At 36.3% G+C, this 21,214-nt stretch overlaps 1 protein-coding gene across 2 annotated transcripts in view; it reads right to left on the reverse strand.

The window, feature by feature from the left end:
- The window catches only part of Spec2 (CDC42 small effector protein Spec2), a 91,170-nt gene that overhangs the window by 64,729 nt on the left and 5,227 nt on the right, over positions 1-21,214 (reverse strand). The window contains exon 2 of one of the 2 annotated variants that reach the window (XM_090412050.1): positions 6,881-6,961. In XM_090412050.1, coding sequence (XP_090268176.1) covers positions 6,881-6,937 — 57 coding nt within the window. In that variant the 5' untranslated portion in view covers positions 6,938-6,961. Of the gene's footprint in view, positions 1-6,880; positions 6,999-21,214 lie in introns of both variants that reach the window. The other variant, XM_090412049.1, reaches the window with a different exon arrangement.

A 21,214-nucleotide genomic window follows, 5' to 3' on the forward strand; every position in this document is an offset into this window, starting at 1 on the left:
TTGAAATCTATGAGGGACTGAAATCATATTTTATTTCACAAGAACACTGTCCGGTGAGGATAAAACAGTTCTTTGATAATGATTGTGGTGAAATGTATTTGTGGTTTGTGCACGGGCAACTCAAATTGTTTAACAAATCTATCTTGATTATGGAAAGTACAAAAGCCAGTGCAACAGATATTGTCATTGAACTTAGAAAATTAAAAACAAATCTTGAGGAATGGCGTGATAATAAATTTATACCTCAAGAAGCAAAAAAGCTTTTAGAATACTGGAAAATAATGGAAGTATTAATATTAATATAATACTACAAGAGTTTACAAAATTTTATGACCGATGTCTTTCTTACATTGAGCTTTGGGAAAACAGTTTTGATGGAGCAGAATCTTTTACTTGGATAAACAACAATTAACTAACTTGGTCGGAAATTGAAGCTTCAGGTGAAAAAATTAATGAAACTCTTGCAAATAATGCAATAAACATGGATGAACTGGTGATTGCAAAAGATTTTTGGTCGGCAAACTGTGACATTTTGAAAAATACAAGTTGCAAAGAAAAAAAAAAAAAAATATTCAGTCATTTTAAAGAAAAGAATATTTCATTGCCCAATCTTGTCCAAATTATAGAATACATTTTCAGCCTGCCAGGCACATCTTCACCTGTTGAAAGGATATTCTCAATAATGAATAACATATGGTCTGAAGAAAGAGATAGAATGGCTGAATCAACAGTAAAAGCTATATTGCGCTACAAACTTAATAGTGCACTAAACTGTAGTGAATTTTTCGACGCGATTAAAAATAACAAAGAATTTTTAAAGAAAGTTCAAACTAGTGATAAATATTAATAACTTTTTAATAATAAGTTATGTTCAGTTAAGAGTAATTAAAAATTATTACTACGAAATGTTTTTTTTTATTAACTACTCCATTATTTAGCCTTTTGAATCGTACTTAGTGTAGAAGCGTTACTTTCTGTTTTGAGCAAAGTCTCAAAAATGTCCCGGTTTGATAAAAAAAATTTTTATGCCAAGTCTAGTTAGATATGCAACTGTCTGGCATGTGTTTACTTTCTATTACATTACAAATTTGGATGTTAACTTTTCACGGTTTATTACAAGTTGGTGAATTTCAGTTTTATAAAGGAAAATATACATCTCAAACATGTCATTAAGTAAATTATCTATTAAGTTATTACACATTATTATTATTTCCCAAGACCTCATAGAGTCAAAGACTCATCTGGGAGGTCCTTTTATCACACACACATCTCATCATACCGTGTCTTAAACACACTCAAAACTCCTTGCAGACACCACACTCTCAGGCAAAGCATTCCAATCATTCATAACTCTGCACGAAAAAAACCTGCCTCTCACTCCCCTACTCACACCCTCTTTATACAGTTTACAGGGATGACCTCTGGTTCTCCCCTGATCTCCCACTATTCTCTGTAGAATTTCTCCAACATTGATCCTATAACAACCCCTTACCAACTTGTAGGTCTCTATCATATCTCCCCTCTTCCTCCTGTCCACCAGACTCTGCAAATTACATCTTCTCAATCTTTCCTCATACTCGACATTCCAGAGGTCAGAAACTACCTTAGTCAGTCGCCTTTGGACCCTTTCCAACATCTCTTCATCCTTCTGAAAACCTGGTGACCAAATCTGGGCACAACAGTTCATGTGTGGCCTAATCAAAGCCTTATACAACGGAACAAGAATCTCCCTACTTCTACACGTCAGTGTCCTCTGCATCATTTTCCCAGAAGCCTTTGTGTTGTCTTCACAATTTTGGGGAGGTGTCCCCTAAATTTTAGATCCTTATCCACTATCACCCCCAGGTCTCTTATTTCCTCTACCTCCAACAATATATTCTCACCAAGCATAAATTCTGCATCCCATCTTTGTTTTCCAAATTTTAAAACCTTACATTTTGCAACATTGAACTCGCATCCCCATTTGCTTGCCCAATCACTCAATTTATTCAAGTCTTCTTGCAAGTCCACAACATCTTCACTACTCTTTATGGTTCGTCCCAACTTTGCACCATCTGCAAACAACTGAATATCGCCATCCAAACTTTGCCAATATCATTAATATACAAGTTAAATAGTAATGGCCCTAAAACAGACCCCTGAGGCACTCCACTGGTGACTTTCCTTTTCCTGGATATCGCACCCCCATACACAACTTGTTGAAACCTATCAGATAGCCAGTCTCCAATCCAATGCACTAATCTAATATCCAACCCCATCTGCTCTAGTTTAACTGTCAACTTATCATGAGGTACTCTATCAAAAGCCTTTGCGAAATCCAAGTATATTACTGTGTATCCTTCTCCTCTGTCCAAGGAAGCAGTCCCTTTATTGTAATAAGTAAATGGATTACTAAAACATTACCTCCCTTTAGCAAATCCATGCTGTCCATCAAAGATTATACCATTGTTGTCAACCCAACTCTGGATCCTAGTTCTCACAAGCTTCTCTAACAACTTAACCACAACACCTGACACAGAGATAGGCCTATAGTTTGATGCTTGAGTTCGATGACCTCCTTTATGAAGTGGCACAATCTTGCCCTCCTTCCACTCTTTAGGTACTTAACCAGGTGCAAGACTCGTATTAAAAAAATATGTCAAGGCAGGTGTCAACTCTCTGGCACATTCCTTCAGAATATGCAGTGATATATTATCAAGTCCCATAGCCTTATTTACATCTAGTTTACTCAACTCCCCAAACACCTCTTGCTTACTTACAGTCAGTCTCTCCTCCCCATCAACTGCTCTCAATCTCTCCATGAAGTCACATTCACAAGATTGAAAGATCTTTATGAACTGCTCATTAAGTATCTCCACCACACATTCTGCAACAGCTGTCTTTATACCATTCCCTCCAATCAATGTCATCCTTCCATAATCATTCTTTCTTTTGCTGGCTACATATCGAAAGAACGCCCTAGGATTCTTTTTGGCTTTATTAGCCAACTGTTGTTCATACCTCTCTTTAGCTACTCTCACCAACCAAGTCACTCTCCTTGCCTGGTCTTTGTAGACCTCATGAAATTGGTTACTTCCACTTCTCTTATGCTGCCTCCTCAATGCCCTTTTTCTCTGTATCGCATGCTTAATCTCTTTATTCATCCATCTTACACCTACCTTATTTAACCTTCTCACCCTTGGAATACATTTAGACATTGCATCTACTAAATAGTTTTTGAAAATCCCCCAAGCTGCATTGATCTCTTTTCCGGCTAACTCCTCATTCCATGCTACACTTGCAAGCTGTCTCCTGAGCTCTTCATAATCACCCCCCTTGTAGTTCCACATATACCCTTTTTTCACTGGGGTCCTTGCGCTACTGGCAACCACCCAGGTAATCACCTCATGGTCACTTTCACCAATTGGTGGATGATTTGACACCTCATTTATAATTACATCCTCTGATGAGATGACCAAATCCAAGACCCTTAATCCTCGTGTGCTCTATACATTTCACTATCACCACCATCCACATTACCAGGTCTATAACAACATCCCACCAAGTATTTGATTCTATTCATCTCTATCTCACACCATACTGCCTCAAAACCACTGGCCCTGTTTCCCTCTTGCATCTCTACCTTGTATGGACATAACTCTTTCTCTATCATCAATAGCACTCCCCCTCCCTTTTTACCCCTTCTATCCTCACGAAACATATCATACCCTTCCATTTCTATTCCTGTCAGGATGTCGTCCTCATCTAACCATGTCTCACTTATTCCGACCATCTTTGGGTGAACAGACGTAATTAGTACAACCATTTCATCCGCCTTGTTTCTTATACTTCTAGCATTGGTATACAAACACGACAGCTCATTTCTGGATCTACAGCTAGTTCCACTGATACCACTCACTCGATGTGATCTCTCCATGCTGGACTGGGGCCATTTCCCTTTCTGCTTCTTCATTTTAGAACCCTTTTCAATTTCATCTGTTTCCTCTTGATCCCTGGTCATCCCATTTCTTTCCTGCCTACATGCTCTGACCTCCTCTTGGAGCATCCACCTTTCTCACGCTGTGTACCCCTGTCCACCCTGAGCCTCCCCGTTTCCCTGCTCCTCTTGCACACCCATTCTCTCATTTTCTATACTCATACCACTCACTTCCCCAATCATTTCCACTTCTTCAATCTTTCCTGTCTTACTCTCCTGCTCTTCCACATCACTCCTCTTTCGATCTGATTCATTCTCTCTATTCACTTCTCTACCTTCCAGCAGCAGTCTCTCCAAGCGACTCACACCATAACCACTCAAATGCAGTCCATCGCTCCCATACAGCTCACTTCGTCCCTCAAACTCATTCCACACATTAACAAACTGTACTCCCATCTCCTCACATTTCAGCCAGAATATCATTCATAATCCTTGCTCTCCGCCTCATTTCACCACAATCATACCTAGGCAACACACTGACCTGTCAATACCCTTCCTGTCACACTATTCTCTTTTATCTTTCCAAGCAGCCTCCTGACATTCATTCTGACATGCTCTTTGTTCTCTCTCAAATCATTTGTACCGATTAATACAATCAACTCTTTTGCTCGCTCCCGCCTCATATCCAATGCCTCAATCACTCTACTCATTTTCCCGCCTGGAAAACATACCTTGTGCATTTTATCCTCTAGTACACCTTTAATAATGGAGTCGCCATACAAGGCCACTCGCTCATCTTTCGTTAACTCTTTCATGCCATCATGATTTATTTTAATAGTTTTGACCTGAATTCTCTTAATTTCATTCCGCATCCATTTCATTTCTTGCCTCATCCAATCCAATTCAATTCACTTTCCGAATCTCGCGAGACATTCTCTCTATCATTAAATCTTTCTAACTCTCGACCCCTCTTCTCACTTTCCCTCTCATTCATCCTTCTTTGTTTCCGTACTTTCGGTCCAACATGTCCAACTTTCGCTATCATTCTTCTCACTTTCACTCTCATTTATCTTTCTTTATTTCCGTACTTTCGGACTAACATGCGTCCAACTTTTGCCATCATTCATTCTTTTTTCGCTATCATTTATTCTTTCGATTTTTTTCACTTCTGATTTCTGCATCACGCCATTTCTATTTTCATTCGTTCTCTCAATTTCGTTTCTTTCCACCACTCTCGTCTCACTTTCGTCCCTTTTAACATCCATTACGGTTTTCAAATCGCTCTTTTTCTTTTTTCCTGATTTTTTAACATTTTTTTTGCCTCTCTTTCTCACCATCCTACTCTTTCAAACGTACACTCGCGACACAATCGTTGCTAACACTTTCTGTCATCAATTTCATATTTGCATTCATCAGTTCCTCATTCAGGTCACACTTCACACACGCCCTTCTTCCATCCGTGCTAAACATCCACAAATCATTTATGTAATCGAAGGAATACATATAACAGACCTCACACTTAACGAAACGACTGAAATCTAAATTAAAATCATGGAATGACAATGCCGCCGCATTGTCATTCCATGATTCCATATTTTTTTTTTTTTTTCCCCTGCAGGTTACTAGGTCTAATAATAACGATTTCGTAAGCAAGTTTAGGCAAGAAAATCCCCCACACTAATAATACCGGTAGCGCACGTTTACAGCCGCTCTTACTCAAACAATTACGCATATATAATTAATTATTTCTAGAATAACATATCTGAATCAGGAGCTCTTCTTAGGTAAGTCCACAGCACTTGGCTCACTACCGCCCTCCCTATATACATATGATAATTTAATTATCTAGTTTGTTGGTCAAAAGGCTGAAGGAGTGGTTAAGTAAAGATCAGATATTTGAGAGATGACTGTAGTTAAATTCTGACTTTTGCCTGTGATCAGAAAGGTTCTGGGATCCTACTTAAGACACAAAGAACCTTTATTAGAACTTTTCAAGTAAAGGTGATTTACATACAAATTGACTGTAGCCAGTATATATTGCCTGTTAATTGCAAATGTTCTCCAGTCAATTTTTTTTTTTTTGCATGAAATTTGGTCTCCATCTGATCACATGAACATCCGAGAGATAAGGAAATACCATAGAAGGTCAAAGTGAGTGACTAAGATAGTTTCAGGACTGAAATGTCCATATGCCTTGAAGGCATGTGCACCAATTTCAATGCTAATAAAACCCGGTTCTGTCTTATTTCTCATAAAAAAAGAAATGTTTTTTTTCCAGTAGTATTTTTGACAAATGATTTGGCTTGGAAGAAGACAAGATGAAATGACATGTTAGTAAAAGGGACCTATTAGACAGCCATGGGAGTGATACTGCATAAAGTAATAAGCAGGAAAACAAGTCATCCCTGAAAGCCTTTATGGATCTTGTAAGGTAAGTGAACATAGTTTTTGCATGGAATGCAAGCCTTCACAGAATGAGGACCTCCAACACTAATATTACTATCAACCACAGAACAAAAACCAATTCTTAGACAAATGGATGTCTAAAAGAAAATTTTTTATGTAAACTCAAAATTAAGAAATGAAAATTGGATCATTCTCTTAATTGCAAAGCCACTCTTAAACAGAACTCAAGAATTGGGAAATTCATACTGAATATTAATGACATTTATTTATGAAGCACAGAATACATTCTAACATCAATATATTATAAACTGCTTTAATGTTTGAAAACTTATTTACTACTAATGTTAAAACTTAATCTTCATACTACATATGGATGATGCAGATAATCAGTATGTGGAAGATGCTAGATTTCACTATTACTACTTGTCTAGTCAAATTTCACAATAAGCATTTAATACTATGCATAAAATAAAGCTGAAATTTTTTTGGAAAATATACTCATTTTTATTAATATATAAACAACGTAAATTTTGACCAGAAATTGTCAAACATGCTTACTGGAGGAGGTTCATCCGTCACACAACAGGTAAAACATTGAATCCAGATTTCACTCATCCTTTTAGATGGTATCTTTTAAAACTGACAAAGCAAAAATTAAATCTCTTATCCCACAACCCTACAAAATAATAATAATCATTTAAAAAAAGTTAGCATTATCATAAAATATCAGATAACAGTAATATTAGCCAAAAAATTATCAGTGTGGTACAGATTAGTATTTATAAAAAGAATTCATGCAGCTGTTCTCTCTCAACATGTATATCAAATGTCAGTAAGAAATAATAATTGGTTATGTTTATTGTGATACTGTATTCAAATTAAGAAAAACATTTTCTTTCACAGAATTATTTCTGTGAAAACTAATGAAATATTGAAAGTACTTAAACCATTTTTTATAAGCAAATGGTATATATTTACTTTGCATATGAAGAATTTCAATTTATTTAAATTAATTTATTGGGCTGACATGTAATTCATGATGTATGGTAGCACAATCTTAAATCCTGTTAGTTCAAATCTTATCTTATCTCAGTTACATAAGGATAATGTAAATAAGATATACTATCGTTCCCACCAGTAATAGTAGTTTTAATGGAAAGGGTCTCAGGATGTGGCATTTAAACTATAATAAATCTAATGTTAGTTTTGGAAGAGCTAAAAGGATTAGAATTGTTTTATGCCAAACAAAAACTGACATCTCAGACTACTATTTATATTCAATTAATAATTACTTTTGAAATCTAATACTGGAAAAGTAATTATTTTTGAATGCCAAAGTCTGAGGCTATTTTCAAAAAACATTTGTTTTATTCATTATGTAACGTAATTCACTGTACAAAATAATGTACACTCATAATCAGAGCCGGCGGAATCGGACATGCAAAGCATGTGGACGCCGCCGCCAGGGCATGATTCATAAGTTCATTTTTATCATAAAAACAAAAAATTCTTAGAATGATCAATATTAAAATAAATAAGGCTGAATACACCAAATAAAAATTTTCAAAATTTGTATATTGTCGCCTCTTTGATCATTTTGCTGTTTACAATTTCGCAGCGAGAGCAAGCTAAATGCTTGCCTGCAGAATGTTGCGTCTACTGCAGTCTATCTAAAGTGAAACGGTGAACGGTTTTTATGTGCAGAAACTAATTTTCGTACAAAACATTTGCTAGTTAACTAGTCATATGATATGCATCTCAGTAGGCTACTGACAGTAGCGCAGTGCAGCTATTATTTCGTCTCTGTGTCGTGTTGTGAAATAATTTCTTAAATAGAAATGGAATCAAAAATTTAAAAAAAGTTATCCAGTGTACAAAATCGTAAGCGTCATGCTGCAAAAGAAGCAGATATTAAGAAACAAACTGGGGCTCTCAATAAATTTGTTAAAATATTAAAATATTCTGATGCAGATTGTAACCAACTCGATACATCAGAAATCAGAGTTGAAGAACCGTGCACATCATCCAGTTTTCATGAAAGCACTATTGCAATTATTGAACAAGATAACAAGACACATATTTAAGTGAAAAACAGTTAGGAGAAGATTTAGTTGTAGTTGTATCATGAAACTAACACATTGTTAGTTTCTGTAAATTTAGAAGATACAAGTGAATGAGGAAATATTGATGAAAAATTACGAGTTGTTTTAATTCAAATGGAGCCTGTTCAAAAGAAAAATATAATATATCCCAGAGATACATATGGTCATAAATTTGGCGACACATATTATAATAGAAAAATGGAACACGGGGAGCTCGTGCCAAGAACATGGCTCATTTATTCCGAAACTTTAAATAAATTCTGTTTTTTTGCTTTTGTTGCAAACTTTTCGCACCTACCGAATCAAGTAGTCTTGTAGAAGGTTATAATGATTGGAGAAATGTAAGTACAACTTTGCATAGACATGAGACTAGTTTAACTCACATGAAAAATTTCTTAAAATGGAACTTGATAAAAATTTAAAAAACAAAACTACTATTGATTGCCAGACTCAAAGCATGTATGAAATGGAAAAGAAACATTCCACGAGTGTTTTAGAACGCTTGATTGAAATTATAAAATTCCTTGGTAGCCAAAATTTAGCTTTTCGCTTATCATCTGATAAATCATACGAAAGGAATAACGGCAATTTTCTAAAATTAGTCTAAATGTTTGCAAAGTTTGATCCCATTATGGAAAATCATGTTGAAAGGGCCCTACAACGAAACAATGGAGTACACTATTTGAGTAAAGACAGTCAAAACGAAATATTGGAAACTTCAAATAACGCAATCAGGGATACAATTTTATTATCAATTCGAAAATCTAAATATTATTCCATAATTTTAGACTGCACACCTGATGCAAGTAAAACAGAACAAATCACCATTATTTTTCGCTTTGTTTCCTCTGACAATGGAATTGTCAAGATCAGAGAAAACTTTTTAGGTTTTTCAGATATATCAGATTCCACAGGACGTGGTTTATGTTCAACAATAATGGAACTGGAAAAATGGAATATTCCCATTGAAGACATGCGAGGTCAAGAGTATGACAATGGGGCAAATATGAAAGGGAAAAAATATGCTTTTGAACAAAAATCCTCGAGCTTTTTACGTGCCATGTGCTGCTCATACTCTAAATTTAATCATTTAATCATTAACAATGCAGCCAAAGTGAATGCAGATACAATTAGTTTCTTTGCAATTATTCAAGAAATATACAATTTCTTTTCATTTTCTTACAAATGTTGGACAATCCTTTTAAAGTTCACAAAAAATTTAACATTCAAACAGCCATCATAAACGTGATAGGAAAGTAAAATTAATGCAATCTGCCTTCTATGATATCAGTTAGGAGAAATTTACGATACACTCTTTGAAATTTTAAAGAATGAAAATTTTAATAAAGAAACTCAGCACGAAGCACAAACATTATGTGCTAAAATAAATGACTACAAATTTATTTGCTCTCTTATAACTTGGCATGATTTACTTAATAGAATAAACCCTGTGAATAAAATGCTTCAAGACAAAAATATGAACATTATGCTTGGTTTAGAATCTATCGAAAACTTAAATATTCTTACAAGAGTATCGATCAGACACAAATTTTAAAGAAATTCTAAAAACGGCAAAAGAACTGAGTGAAGAGGTAGATGGAGAACAAGAATTTAAAACTGGTAAGGAAGTTCGACGACGAAAGAAGACATGACAATTTGACTGTGCATTATGACGAAACGCCACAATCGCCAGAAGATAAATTTAGAGTGAATGTGTTTTATACACTTCTAGACATTGCAATGTGTTCATTAATAGAACGTTTTGAACAACTAAAAACAGATTATGATAATTTCAATTTCTTGTATAGATTACTACAAATTAATAACGAAGATTTACGAAAAAAATTGTGACGATTTAGAGATTCTCTTGAAGGACGGCGACAATAAAGACGTAAATGCAATAGAACTCTGACAAGTTATGTGCTTTCAAGGATAATTTAAATATTCAAAACCCTTTCGATATTCTTAATTTTATTGTATCCAATAATTTATCTTTCCCTAACTTTTCAATTGCTTTAAGAATACTATTAACCTTACCTGTTAGTGCAGCGAACAGTGAACGTTCATTTTCTAAGTTGAAATTGATTAAAATCTACTTAAGAACAAGCATGTCACAAAAAAAGGCTTGTTAGTTTGGCATTAATAGCTACTGAAAATGATATAGCTGAGGAATTAGACATTAAGACCATTATTTCTAATTTCATGAATATGAAATTAACAACCCTAAAATTTTAATAAAAAAATTGCAAGTATATTTATGTAATTTAATTTATTTTCTGTTATTCTGTAAAGATGTATTTTTTGAATACTTATATTAAATGTTCTAATTATTTCTGAATTCTTTTCTTATTTTCTCATCTATCTTGAGTTTCTTTTATTTTTCCTAAAAGATAGTTCCACTCATAAAAATCATTAAAAATTTTTTACAAGTTACTAAGAATTTAGTAAAATGCAAGAATTTTTTAAACTTTAGTTCAAATAAATTTTAACTTTAATTAAAATTCATTTTAATTTTGTTAGCGATTCAGGTCAGTGAGAATGCTATAATCCCTGTATCATTATATTCAATGATTAAAGTGAAGTGGCTTTATCAAAATTTGCTTTAACTTTTGAGAATTTTTTGAATATTCGGGTTTTTAACAATTATCCTGCCTAGTCAACACCCCTGGTTTGTTACATTTGGCGAACCAACGTGTGGCTGTTCTCTCAAAATTTATTTAAGAAATTTCAAATAATTTAAATTTTTATTATGCAAAGGTTGGTCGATTGGTATAGCCTCTGCTACTAATGGCTCAGTTAAGTAAGTTTGAGTGCGGTTAGTAGTTGGAAGAGGCCTATCGTTCGATGCTGTTGGCACACTCTCCCTCGATGAGTCTTTGGACTCCCTGGAGGTGTCAAATAATAATAATAAAAGAACCACACACGCCCAGATCGTTACAGGAGCGTTTATATAGAAATTGCATGCGGGCGGAAAAGACCCTAGTGCCAGTTCTGGTCATAATGATAGTCACTACTATCAGTTATTTAGTAAATTAAAGAAAAACTAAGCATTAATAATGGGTTATTTTAATATCAGTGATATGTTCTAGAATATGTAAACATTTTAGTTAATTCATGACAGCTCTAAAGCAATGCATACCAAGTAGGAGTGAAGTATTGGATTTAAGAGTAATCCAAGAGATCATGTCACTGTGTAGTTATGATCCTTTAACCATAATAGAGGGAGATGATTCTGAAATGTTCAAACAGATGCGAATTTGAATTGGAAAGTGATAATGGGTGATAATGGAAGCTTTGATTGAAAGCAGGAAAAGAAATAACATGCAAGTAAGATGACAGCCTCCGTAGTTCAATCAGTATAGACAAAGCCCTTTAGTTGGCAAGACCTGGGTTCGATTCTTGTCAGTGATGTGAGGAACCTTTAACTGGTCTCTTTTGATGAAAGGCGAGTTAGCCAGTCTCATAAGTAGGGGGGGGGGTTTCACCCAGAAACTCAGGGTTTTAGTCCCTCAGAACATGCAAACCGGTCCCGTGAACACATGCATCTACAGACATAGGACATACCAGGAAGCATAGGGCCAACCAACTTATCCTCGAGTACAGTTACAAGAATACATGCCTTGACACCGTAAAAAGGTAAAAGAGGAGGATTAAGAAAGAAAGGAAATTGAATTCCTTGAGCTACTCAGGGACAAACATCTTATGTAGCATGTAGCTGAGGTAACATATAGGACACAGGAGTGTTGGATTTAATATCGTCCCCTGCAGTGATAATAGAAAACATCACCACAATGCCACCAACTGGGTACAATGATATGTGGTTTGATATAGAGAGTGGCTAGACAAGTACAAGTTTCATGGAATAAAAGATATGTGGACAGAGTAGGAGATTATCATAAATTAAGGAAACAGACTGGCAGTGAGTAATAGCTTGATCAATTGAAGTGAAGTCAGATGTGCCTGGAACTTGGTCTGGAACCAGTTGTTTATGACAATATTAGATTATTTTCCAAACCTAATGAGATTGAATTCCTTGAGTTTTTAAAACTCAAGGAATTCAATCCTTGAGTTTTAAAAAAACTCAAGGTTTGGAAAATAATCAATTAATGTCGCTCCAACCCACAAAAGATTTGTAAACCTACACTATGTTCATAAAGGCATGTGTGACTCAGTGGAAGTGGCATTTGCTCTGTGCTAGGCCACCAAAAGATAGACTTAAGTTAGAATCTAGCCACCAACTACAGGAACCAGTTACTGAGTTAGTCAATCTCTGGCATGGACAAGCTGGTTTTTTCTACTGGAAACTCAGTTTTGTTGATAAAAAACAAACAAAAAACCACATAGAACATACACTATTTCAGACAATGGCATATCCTATAAGTTAACGTTTCATGCCGACGAACTGTCAGCGTATCCAAGCGTAAGTGACCACTTGGTAGTGCCACACCACGGCAACTCGTTGCAAAGGTGGAGCAAGCTCCCTCACTGTTCTTGATATTTTCTCATAATGTAAAAACAATAAGGGATTTTGTTTTGGCTTTTCATCTTAGTTATACTATGTTATAATATAATATAGTGACACACCTTTCGGTCAATCGTATAGCAAAAGTATGTAAGTTTTCTTCACTTAAACTCTGATATTCTAGGTCTAGCTACTCACTGATGAGACCTCAAAAAAGGTTGAAACCGGTCTGGGTAGTGACCTTTCCTCATAATGTAAAACAGTACTACATCTCTTTAAGAGCTGTGTGTTTTACATTATGAGAAAATATCAAGAACAGTGAGGGAGCTTGCTCCACCTTTGCAACGAGTTGCCGTGGTGTGGCACTACCAAGTGGTCACTTACACTTGGATACGCTGACAGTTCGTCGGCATGAAACGTTACAGATCATAGTTTGATCATAGTTTCGCTTACTGGCTGAAAAACAATAAGGGATTTTTATCCCCTTAACTTATATCAACCTCGCCAGAAAAAAAATAGCGGTTTTGGCTTTTCATCTTAATGGCATATCCTGTTCTGGGGGGACGAAAAACCTGAGTTACTGGGTGAATCCCCCCCTGCTACCTTCATATGAGACCGGCTAACTCACCTTTCATCGGTGAGTTATCTGGTGTCATATATTAAGAGACCAGATAAAGGTTCCTCACATCACTGACGGGAATCGAACCCAGGTCTTACCAATCAAAGGGCTTCATCTATACTGACTGAGCTACAAAGGCTCTAAGCTAACCAGGCCAGCTATTAATTTATATGATATATTTCGGGATGTGAGAGGAGATTTCAGTTGTTTGCTGATACTAAATTATGCGCAGCAATGTCAAAAAGCTCTGACATGTTACAAAGGGATTTGAGTAGGTTTGGTGCTTTAGGCTGAAGAATGTGGATGTCATTTCAATGTTGAAAAGTGTAAAGTTAAGCTCTTTGGCGAGAAGATGGAATGAGGTTTATCATAGTGGAGGATCTTTGTTTTAGGAGGTGGAGAGATGGCAAGGGATCTGGAGAGCTTGGAAGATAAGGAACAGAAGTTCAGGGGACATTTCAAAATGTGGCAAGGGATATCCAGAAAACTGCTACTACAATACAAAGAACTAAGATTGTATACAGATAATAAAGTTAGTTTTAACGTACAAAGTACTAATCAGGCCTCATTTGAATTTCTGTGTATGCAGAGATCTAGTCACCTCATACAAAGAAAATACTGGAGAGAGAAAGGAGTGAATAAATCTCAGAACTCTAAAATATTGAGTATAAAAACAGACAGAGAATATGGTCTTCAGAGCTTGGTGAATAGGAGAAAAGACAATATCACTGAGACATTAGTTGGTGAGATGAACCTATCACATAGATACTGGGGAATTATTGCAGAGGACAATGGCTGAGACAAACAAAAGGTCACCAGGAGTAAGGAAGTGAAAAGGAGATTTTTGCATGGTGTAGCGAATGAGTGGAATACGTCCAGAGTGAGAGGCGAGAGCTCCAGTACACTTGAAGGCATGGTATGATGATTATAATTGTCTGTGAGTGTTCAAACTCCTGCAATGAGTCAGATTTCATGAATACTTGAAAGTAATACTAAAAAATTAAGGGAAGAGGTAGCAGTAAAAAAACAAAGTTGAAATTTTGAGAAAGCTGATTTTGAGGTAATTGCAAAAGAATCAGAAAGGAATAAGAAGTAAAACTTAATAGATGGGCTACCAATAGCAAATGAGACATTTAAGGATATTGTGCACAATGCAATGTTAAGTATTTAAATTTGTTGGAAGAATAGTCAAATTCTCAAAGAAATACATCATTAAAAACTTACAATATATATATATATGTGTGTGTGTGTGTGTGAGAAAAAAAAAAAGATAAATATAAACAATTATTTAACTTGAAAAGATATACCAAAACTTCTAGGTTCAAGCTTCTAGTACAATAAGTTCCAATCTTATTCACAGCAGCATTTGCCTATATTAATTCTGAATCAGGGTCGGCTCTACCGACGATGCAATATGTGGGCAAAATTGGCATAAACTATACGAAAAATAAGGGGGAAGGGACAGCAAAATATGCTACTGCACAGGGTGGCCCTGTTCTGAATGCGTGGCAAAGCTTAACCAAATTTTGGAAGTGCATAAAGTAAAACCATATGATCGCTCTCTCCAACTGGTGGGAAAGATGTCATCTCAGTTATTATCAACACTTTTGAACTTCTTGTTCCCTCTGTTACATGTTGCCTAAGACATCTGTCCCTCAAGAATTCTAGCAATTCCATTCCCTTATTGCTACATGCATCTTCCTCTCCCCAATTTATACTGCTGTAGTTAAAATCTCCCATAACAATCATTCTTGCACTTGCCATGCTCAACTGTCTCAACATCTCCTGGTCCCCACCCTCTGTGCTCTTTGGTCTATAGCAACACCCCACTAAATATCCTGTCTTGCCCACCTCCACCTCACACCATATGCTTTCAAAATCAGTGTCACAGCCTTCCAAAGCCTCCACTCTTAGAGGACATAGGTTGTCACTTATCATAAGCAGTACTCCACCACCATGCTTTCCCTTCCTATCCTGCCGAAAATTGCTGTACCTAGCAACTTCTATTCCTGTTATTATATCCTCTTCTGTCAACCACATCTTGGTGATCCAAATAATCTTTGGCCTGGCTGATGCTATCAGTGCCACCAATTCCTCTCCCTTATTCTGAATACTCCTGGCATTAGTATAAAGTATAAAAATGCCATTGTTTCTATATCCAGCATTATCCCCTCTAGACTCCACTGGGCTCAGCATTACCTGATGTCGACCCCCTTCTCCCAAATACCCATTCCCACAAGAGGCCACCACTGCTACCATCCACACTGGGACACACTGACTCGTTCAGAGCAGCAATCTCTCAAGATGCCTAAGTCTTTCCTTATTCAAATGCAAGTGGTCTCTCACATACAATTCCTCTCTGTTCTCAAACGCTCCAAGCATCCACACATTCCAATCCTCTCTTCTGACACATTCTCGCTATTATGCCATTCAATATCACTGCTCTTCTGCTCAGCTTGTCACTATCTTTCCTCTGTGTCTTCTTCAATACACCCTCAAGCAAGAATCTCATATCTCTTGCTGCCCTACTTACGTAGGTTGTTCAATAAGTTATAAGACTATATTTATACAGAAAACAGATTACCTTTAATCGTCATCATTTACATTTTCGAAGTAACTACCGTGAGACGCGATGCATTTGTCCCAACGTTGCATCCACTGCTTAAACACATGTGAAAGTCCTTTTTTTGAGAGTTCTTTCAAAATTGCCTCTGCAGCTTTTACACGTGCTTTGTTGCTTTCGAAATGGCGGCCTCTTAGTGGTTTCTTGAGCTGAGGAAAACAGCCAGAAATCGCAGAGTGCAAGATCAGGACTGTATGGAGGATGTGGTAGGATATCTATGTTGTTCTTCTGCAAAACGTCCACTACACAACCAGCAATATGTGGCCTTGCATTATCGTGGTGCAATAAGAAGCCATTCTTCAGCAATGGACACTTCCTTTTGACGTGCTGTACCATTGTCCGTAAAATATCCGCATAGTATGAGCAGTTTACCGGGTTCTACAGCGTGTTGGTAAACAATGCCTTCGTAGTCAAAAAACATTATGGTCATAACTTTACCAGCCGATTTTACAGTTTTTGCTTTCTTGGGGGTAGACAAAGATGGATGCTTCCATTCACTGCTTTGTTGTTTCATTGTAGGGTCATAGTGATACAACCAAGCTTCATCTGCTGTAATGATACGTTTTAAGAAGTTGTCGCCTTCTTGTTCCAGTCTTTCTTTCCATTCTGATTCTGTGCACACATCCACTTGATGCTGCATTTGCTCCTGTATCAAGAGTTTGGGAATCCATCGGGTGCAAACACGTTTCAGTCCCAAATGTTCAGCCATGATTGAGTGAACACTTCCCACAGAAATATTCAGGATAACATGCAGCTGGAGTACTGTAATTCTGCGATCCTCCTTGATGATAATCGCTCCTGTGTTGATCACTGTCTCTGTGATGGACGTTGAAGGTCTTCCCTCACGTTCAAGATCTTCCACATTTTGCCTTCCTTAAAAGTTTTATGCCAGCAAAAAACACTTGCCCTCGACATTGCTTCATCGTGGAAAGCTTCGTGTAGCATGTTAAAAGTGTCCGATGCCGACAAGCTTGCGTTTAGTCACGTGACACTCTGGCACATCAGCCCATATACGCCATCTATCAACCTCTTTTGTTAATACAGACAGCAACATTTCTTTATTCCACAGAAATTAATATTGTGATGAGTGGTTTTGCAACAGTAAAATTAGTCTTATTACTTACTGAACAGCCCTTGTACATTACCACTCAAGTCATTTGTTCCTACCATCACAATCATCTCATCCACCCTTTCACCTCTCTTAATTGCCATAGCCACACTTTCTATCGTTCCTCCTGGCAAACACTCCTCATGCATCCTATCTTGAACACCACGGATCATTGAGTCCCCACCTCTTACCACCCTATTCCTTGATTGCTCACATGCATCCCTCACTCTCTCTCCTGTAATACTTTCTCTCTGTGCTCCCCTACTTACCTGCCTTCTGGACATCACTCTATTCCTAGTCCCTGTGCTCCCTTGCATTCCTCTCATTCCCTCTCTGCTGTTTTCATTCTTTCCTCTTCTACCATTCCCATAACTCTCTCTCACTCCCTCTCCTCTACTATTGTTCCTATTCTCTCCTCTCATTCCCATAACTCTCTCTCACTCCGCCTGTGATTCGCCTTGCATTCGTGTCTTCCATTTGCCTAATCTCATCTTTCACACTTCTCATCCCATTCCCCAGACATTCCACCTGCTCTTTCAGCTCATCTATTTCTCTCTGTAAGTCAGTCACTCTTGTTTGCCATTCATCCTCCCAATTCATCTCCTAAAACTTCAGAATCATTCAACCTTTTCATACTCTCCACTCTTATTATTTTATTCATACTTCTCTAGCCCTCTATCATACCAGTCATCTCTCTATGCGGAGAATCTCCTGTCTCTGACCAAGATCAGTTATGGCCATTTCTAAATCACAATTTCCTCCCATTGCCTGCATTTTGAGCATATACGAATTGCGAAAAAACAAGTAGTTTTTAAGGGAATATTAAATCACATGGAGGAAGAAAAAACAGTAAAAGCAAATTCAAGATTTAAAAAAATAATTGCAATATATATATATATATATATATAAAGACAAATATATTGATGTCTCCTATTAAGTTCTTTTCTTATTTTTGGCTGTGGTCCTTGATTTTTTTCTTTATCATAAATTTGAGATAAATCAAACTGGCATAGCCAGCAATGAGGAGAAAAAGTATATATCAAACTACATAACACAGAAAGACATTCATTTTAAGATTTGGCAAATGAAGGTAAGAGGTGACTGATGTTGGCAGGAATTATAAATGTTCATTAAACCATATAGGAATATTTTTAATGAATGGACATCAGGCATTATCACTTAGTGGAAATCTGAAAGGGCTACCTCAATTCATAAGAGGCTCACATAAAATAGAGAATTATAGGTCAGTTAGTCTAAGGACTTTACAAATCAGGTTATGAAATTTTCCAAATTCTTAGACACTCCCCTCTGTTCCAAACTGCCATATAAAACAACACTTCAAAAATTATGTAATAAATATAGTCTAAAGGAGATGGGGAGAGGGGTGAATAAGTTTTATAAAAAAGATTTAATAATAAAATTTAAAAACAGTATATGTGAAAAAAATCAGAAATTCATATAGTAATTAAGACTTATTTAACATCTTCATTATATCTTATTAAGTTATTCCAGAGAAGGTTTAAACATTCAATGAATAAAACATACTGGAAGAAGTAACTTAAAGGTTCAATTCATAATTCCAGCTGAAAATTAATCTTTCCTTGCGAACAATAATTATTATAATTTCTTTACTACTTTTTGAAGCAACATTCTGCAAGAGTTAATAAGATGGGCGTATGAATAAACTTACAACCTGAGACGTTTGATTAGTTTATAATGAAATCTGTGCTGTATTCTAAGACAATATTCTAATCCCCCTGATGGATTATAAGACAAAAATATAAGAAAATCTCCAATTGCCATTTTGTTTTTATTACAAGAGAAACACTGATGCAAAATGATTACATAATAGCTGGCCTGGTTGGCAGAGTGGTTAGTGTATCCACTCTCAAGCCAAAAGGCTGCGGGTTCGAATCCCGCTGTGGGCATGGATGGTTGCGATTGTCTGTGGAAACAGTGGTGGTTGGCAGTAGATGCCGCTGGTATAGATGGAGTAGTTGCGGTTAGTGGAGTGGCGGAGACAGAGTTGTAGAGCAGGAGCTCTCCCTCGATGAGTCTTTGGACTCCCTGGAGGTGTTATGTAATAAATAATAATAATATTAATTAAATGTCTGCTCTATGTGATATCACACAATAAAACTGTTTACAAGCTCTTCTAAATTTAAATTATAAGCTATGTCCGCCTCTGTCAATACAGTTCCAATCTTTCTTGGGTCACTGCTGTTTGCAAATAATTTTAATCAGTTTAAGCTTGAAAAAACTTTTTTTTGCACTTGCTGCACTAACAGGAATTGTTAGAGTAGCGACAGTGGCTACCGCAATATGGCTGAACGAGTGCCCTCATTAAGCCGCACTGTGAGGCAAGCTGCCTCTACGCTACACCCTGTCAACGGTACTGGGTCTATATTTATCCACCTCTTTTGGTAGCTGATAACTTTCCATTGTTCTTTATATTTCTTGATCTTTACATTTAAACTATAAATACCTAGCTCTCTTCTAATGGCATAATTTTTTTGACATAAGAACAGTTTAACTCTGTGCATCCTTTAAATGTTCTTAAAAATAATTTTCTGCTACCTGTATTCTACTTTGATTTTTCTTTTTAACAGTATACTTTTGAACCTTATACCATTACTATATAAAATTTGAGTCAAGTATCTTTTTTTTTTTTTTTTTTTTTTTTTAAATATTCAGGATATTATTTTTATTATCCTTTTAACTGTCTACAGATTTTATGGAATTTATTTTTTCATTTATTGGAAAAAGCACATTAGAATTCTATCTAGGATATGAAATTTTATAATCTATACCTCATCCTTGCTTACCAAATGTCAAAACCTTACACTATGCAACAATGAACTGGCAGCTCCACTCACTTGCCTACTTATGCAGTCTACGTACAAGGGTGGTCTGAAAAGTTCTTGGCCTCAACCATAGATGGAGACACTTAAGTTTTTTTTTTTTAAGTTGGTATACACCAGTAATAAGCATCCATGTGAAATTGCAACTCATTCTATCAAGTAGTTTGTTTTATACAGCTGTCTGAAGCAAAAGTGTTGTCTGTACCCCTTGAAATGGATAAAATTGAGTATCGTGCGGTTATAAAATTCTTTGTAAAAGAAGGTTTAACGCCAAAAAAAAGTCATTCGAAGTTCATAAAAGTTTATGGGCATTCATCTCCTTTGTATTCGACAATTAAGAAATGGGCTGCTGAGTTTAGACGTGGATCATCTCCAGCCCTGAAGATGATCCACTTGAAGGACATCCAAAAAGCGTAACAACACCAGAAATCATAAGTGCACAATGTGGTACTGGATTACTGGTAAGTCAAAGTGCATGAAATTGCTGAGACTATAGGCATTTCAAAAGAATGTGTAGGATATATTTTGCATGAAGAATTGCAATGAAAAAGCTTTGTGCAAGATGGGTGCAACACTTGTTCGCAGCAAGATCAAAAATGCACTTGCATGAAAATCTCTAAACAGTGCTTAGAGCATTTTAACAAGAATAAAACTGATTGTGTGTGTCGATTTATTACTATGGATGAGACTTGGATTCACCATTACACACCAGAATCCAAACAGCAATCAAAACAGTGGACAGAAGCCAGTTGTTCAGCGCCAAAGAAGACAAAGTTCAGTTCCATCAGCAGGAAAGGTCATGGCATCGGTGTTTTGGGATGCTAAAGTGATTGTGTTTATTATTTATCTTGAAAAGGGTATAACTGAAGAATATTATTCCGATGATGAAAAAATTCGTGAGAAAAGACACAGTTTACAGAAGAAAAAAAATCATCTTCCATCAGTACAATGCACCTGCTCACAAAGGTGTTTTGGCAATGGGAAAATTAAGGGATCTGCACTATGAATTGTTGGAACATCCACCCTATTCCCCAGATTTGGCTCCCTCTGACTTCTATTTGTTCCCAAAACTAAAACTCTTCCTTACTGGGCAGCGTTTTTCTTCGAATCAATTGCA

This window comes from Typopeltis vanoorti, chromosome 22 (assembly GCF_054136105.1).
Source record: "Typopeltis vanoorti isolate ZY-2024b chromosome 22, IOZ_Tvanoo_1.0, whole genome shotgun sequence".
Classification (NCBI taxonomy): Eukaryota; Metazoa; Arthropoda; class Arachnida; order Uropygi; family Thelyphonidae; genus Typopeltis; species Typopeltis vanoorti.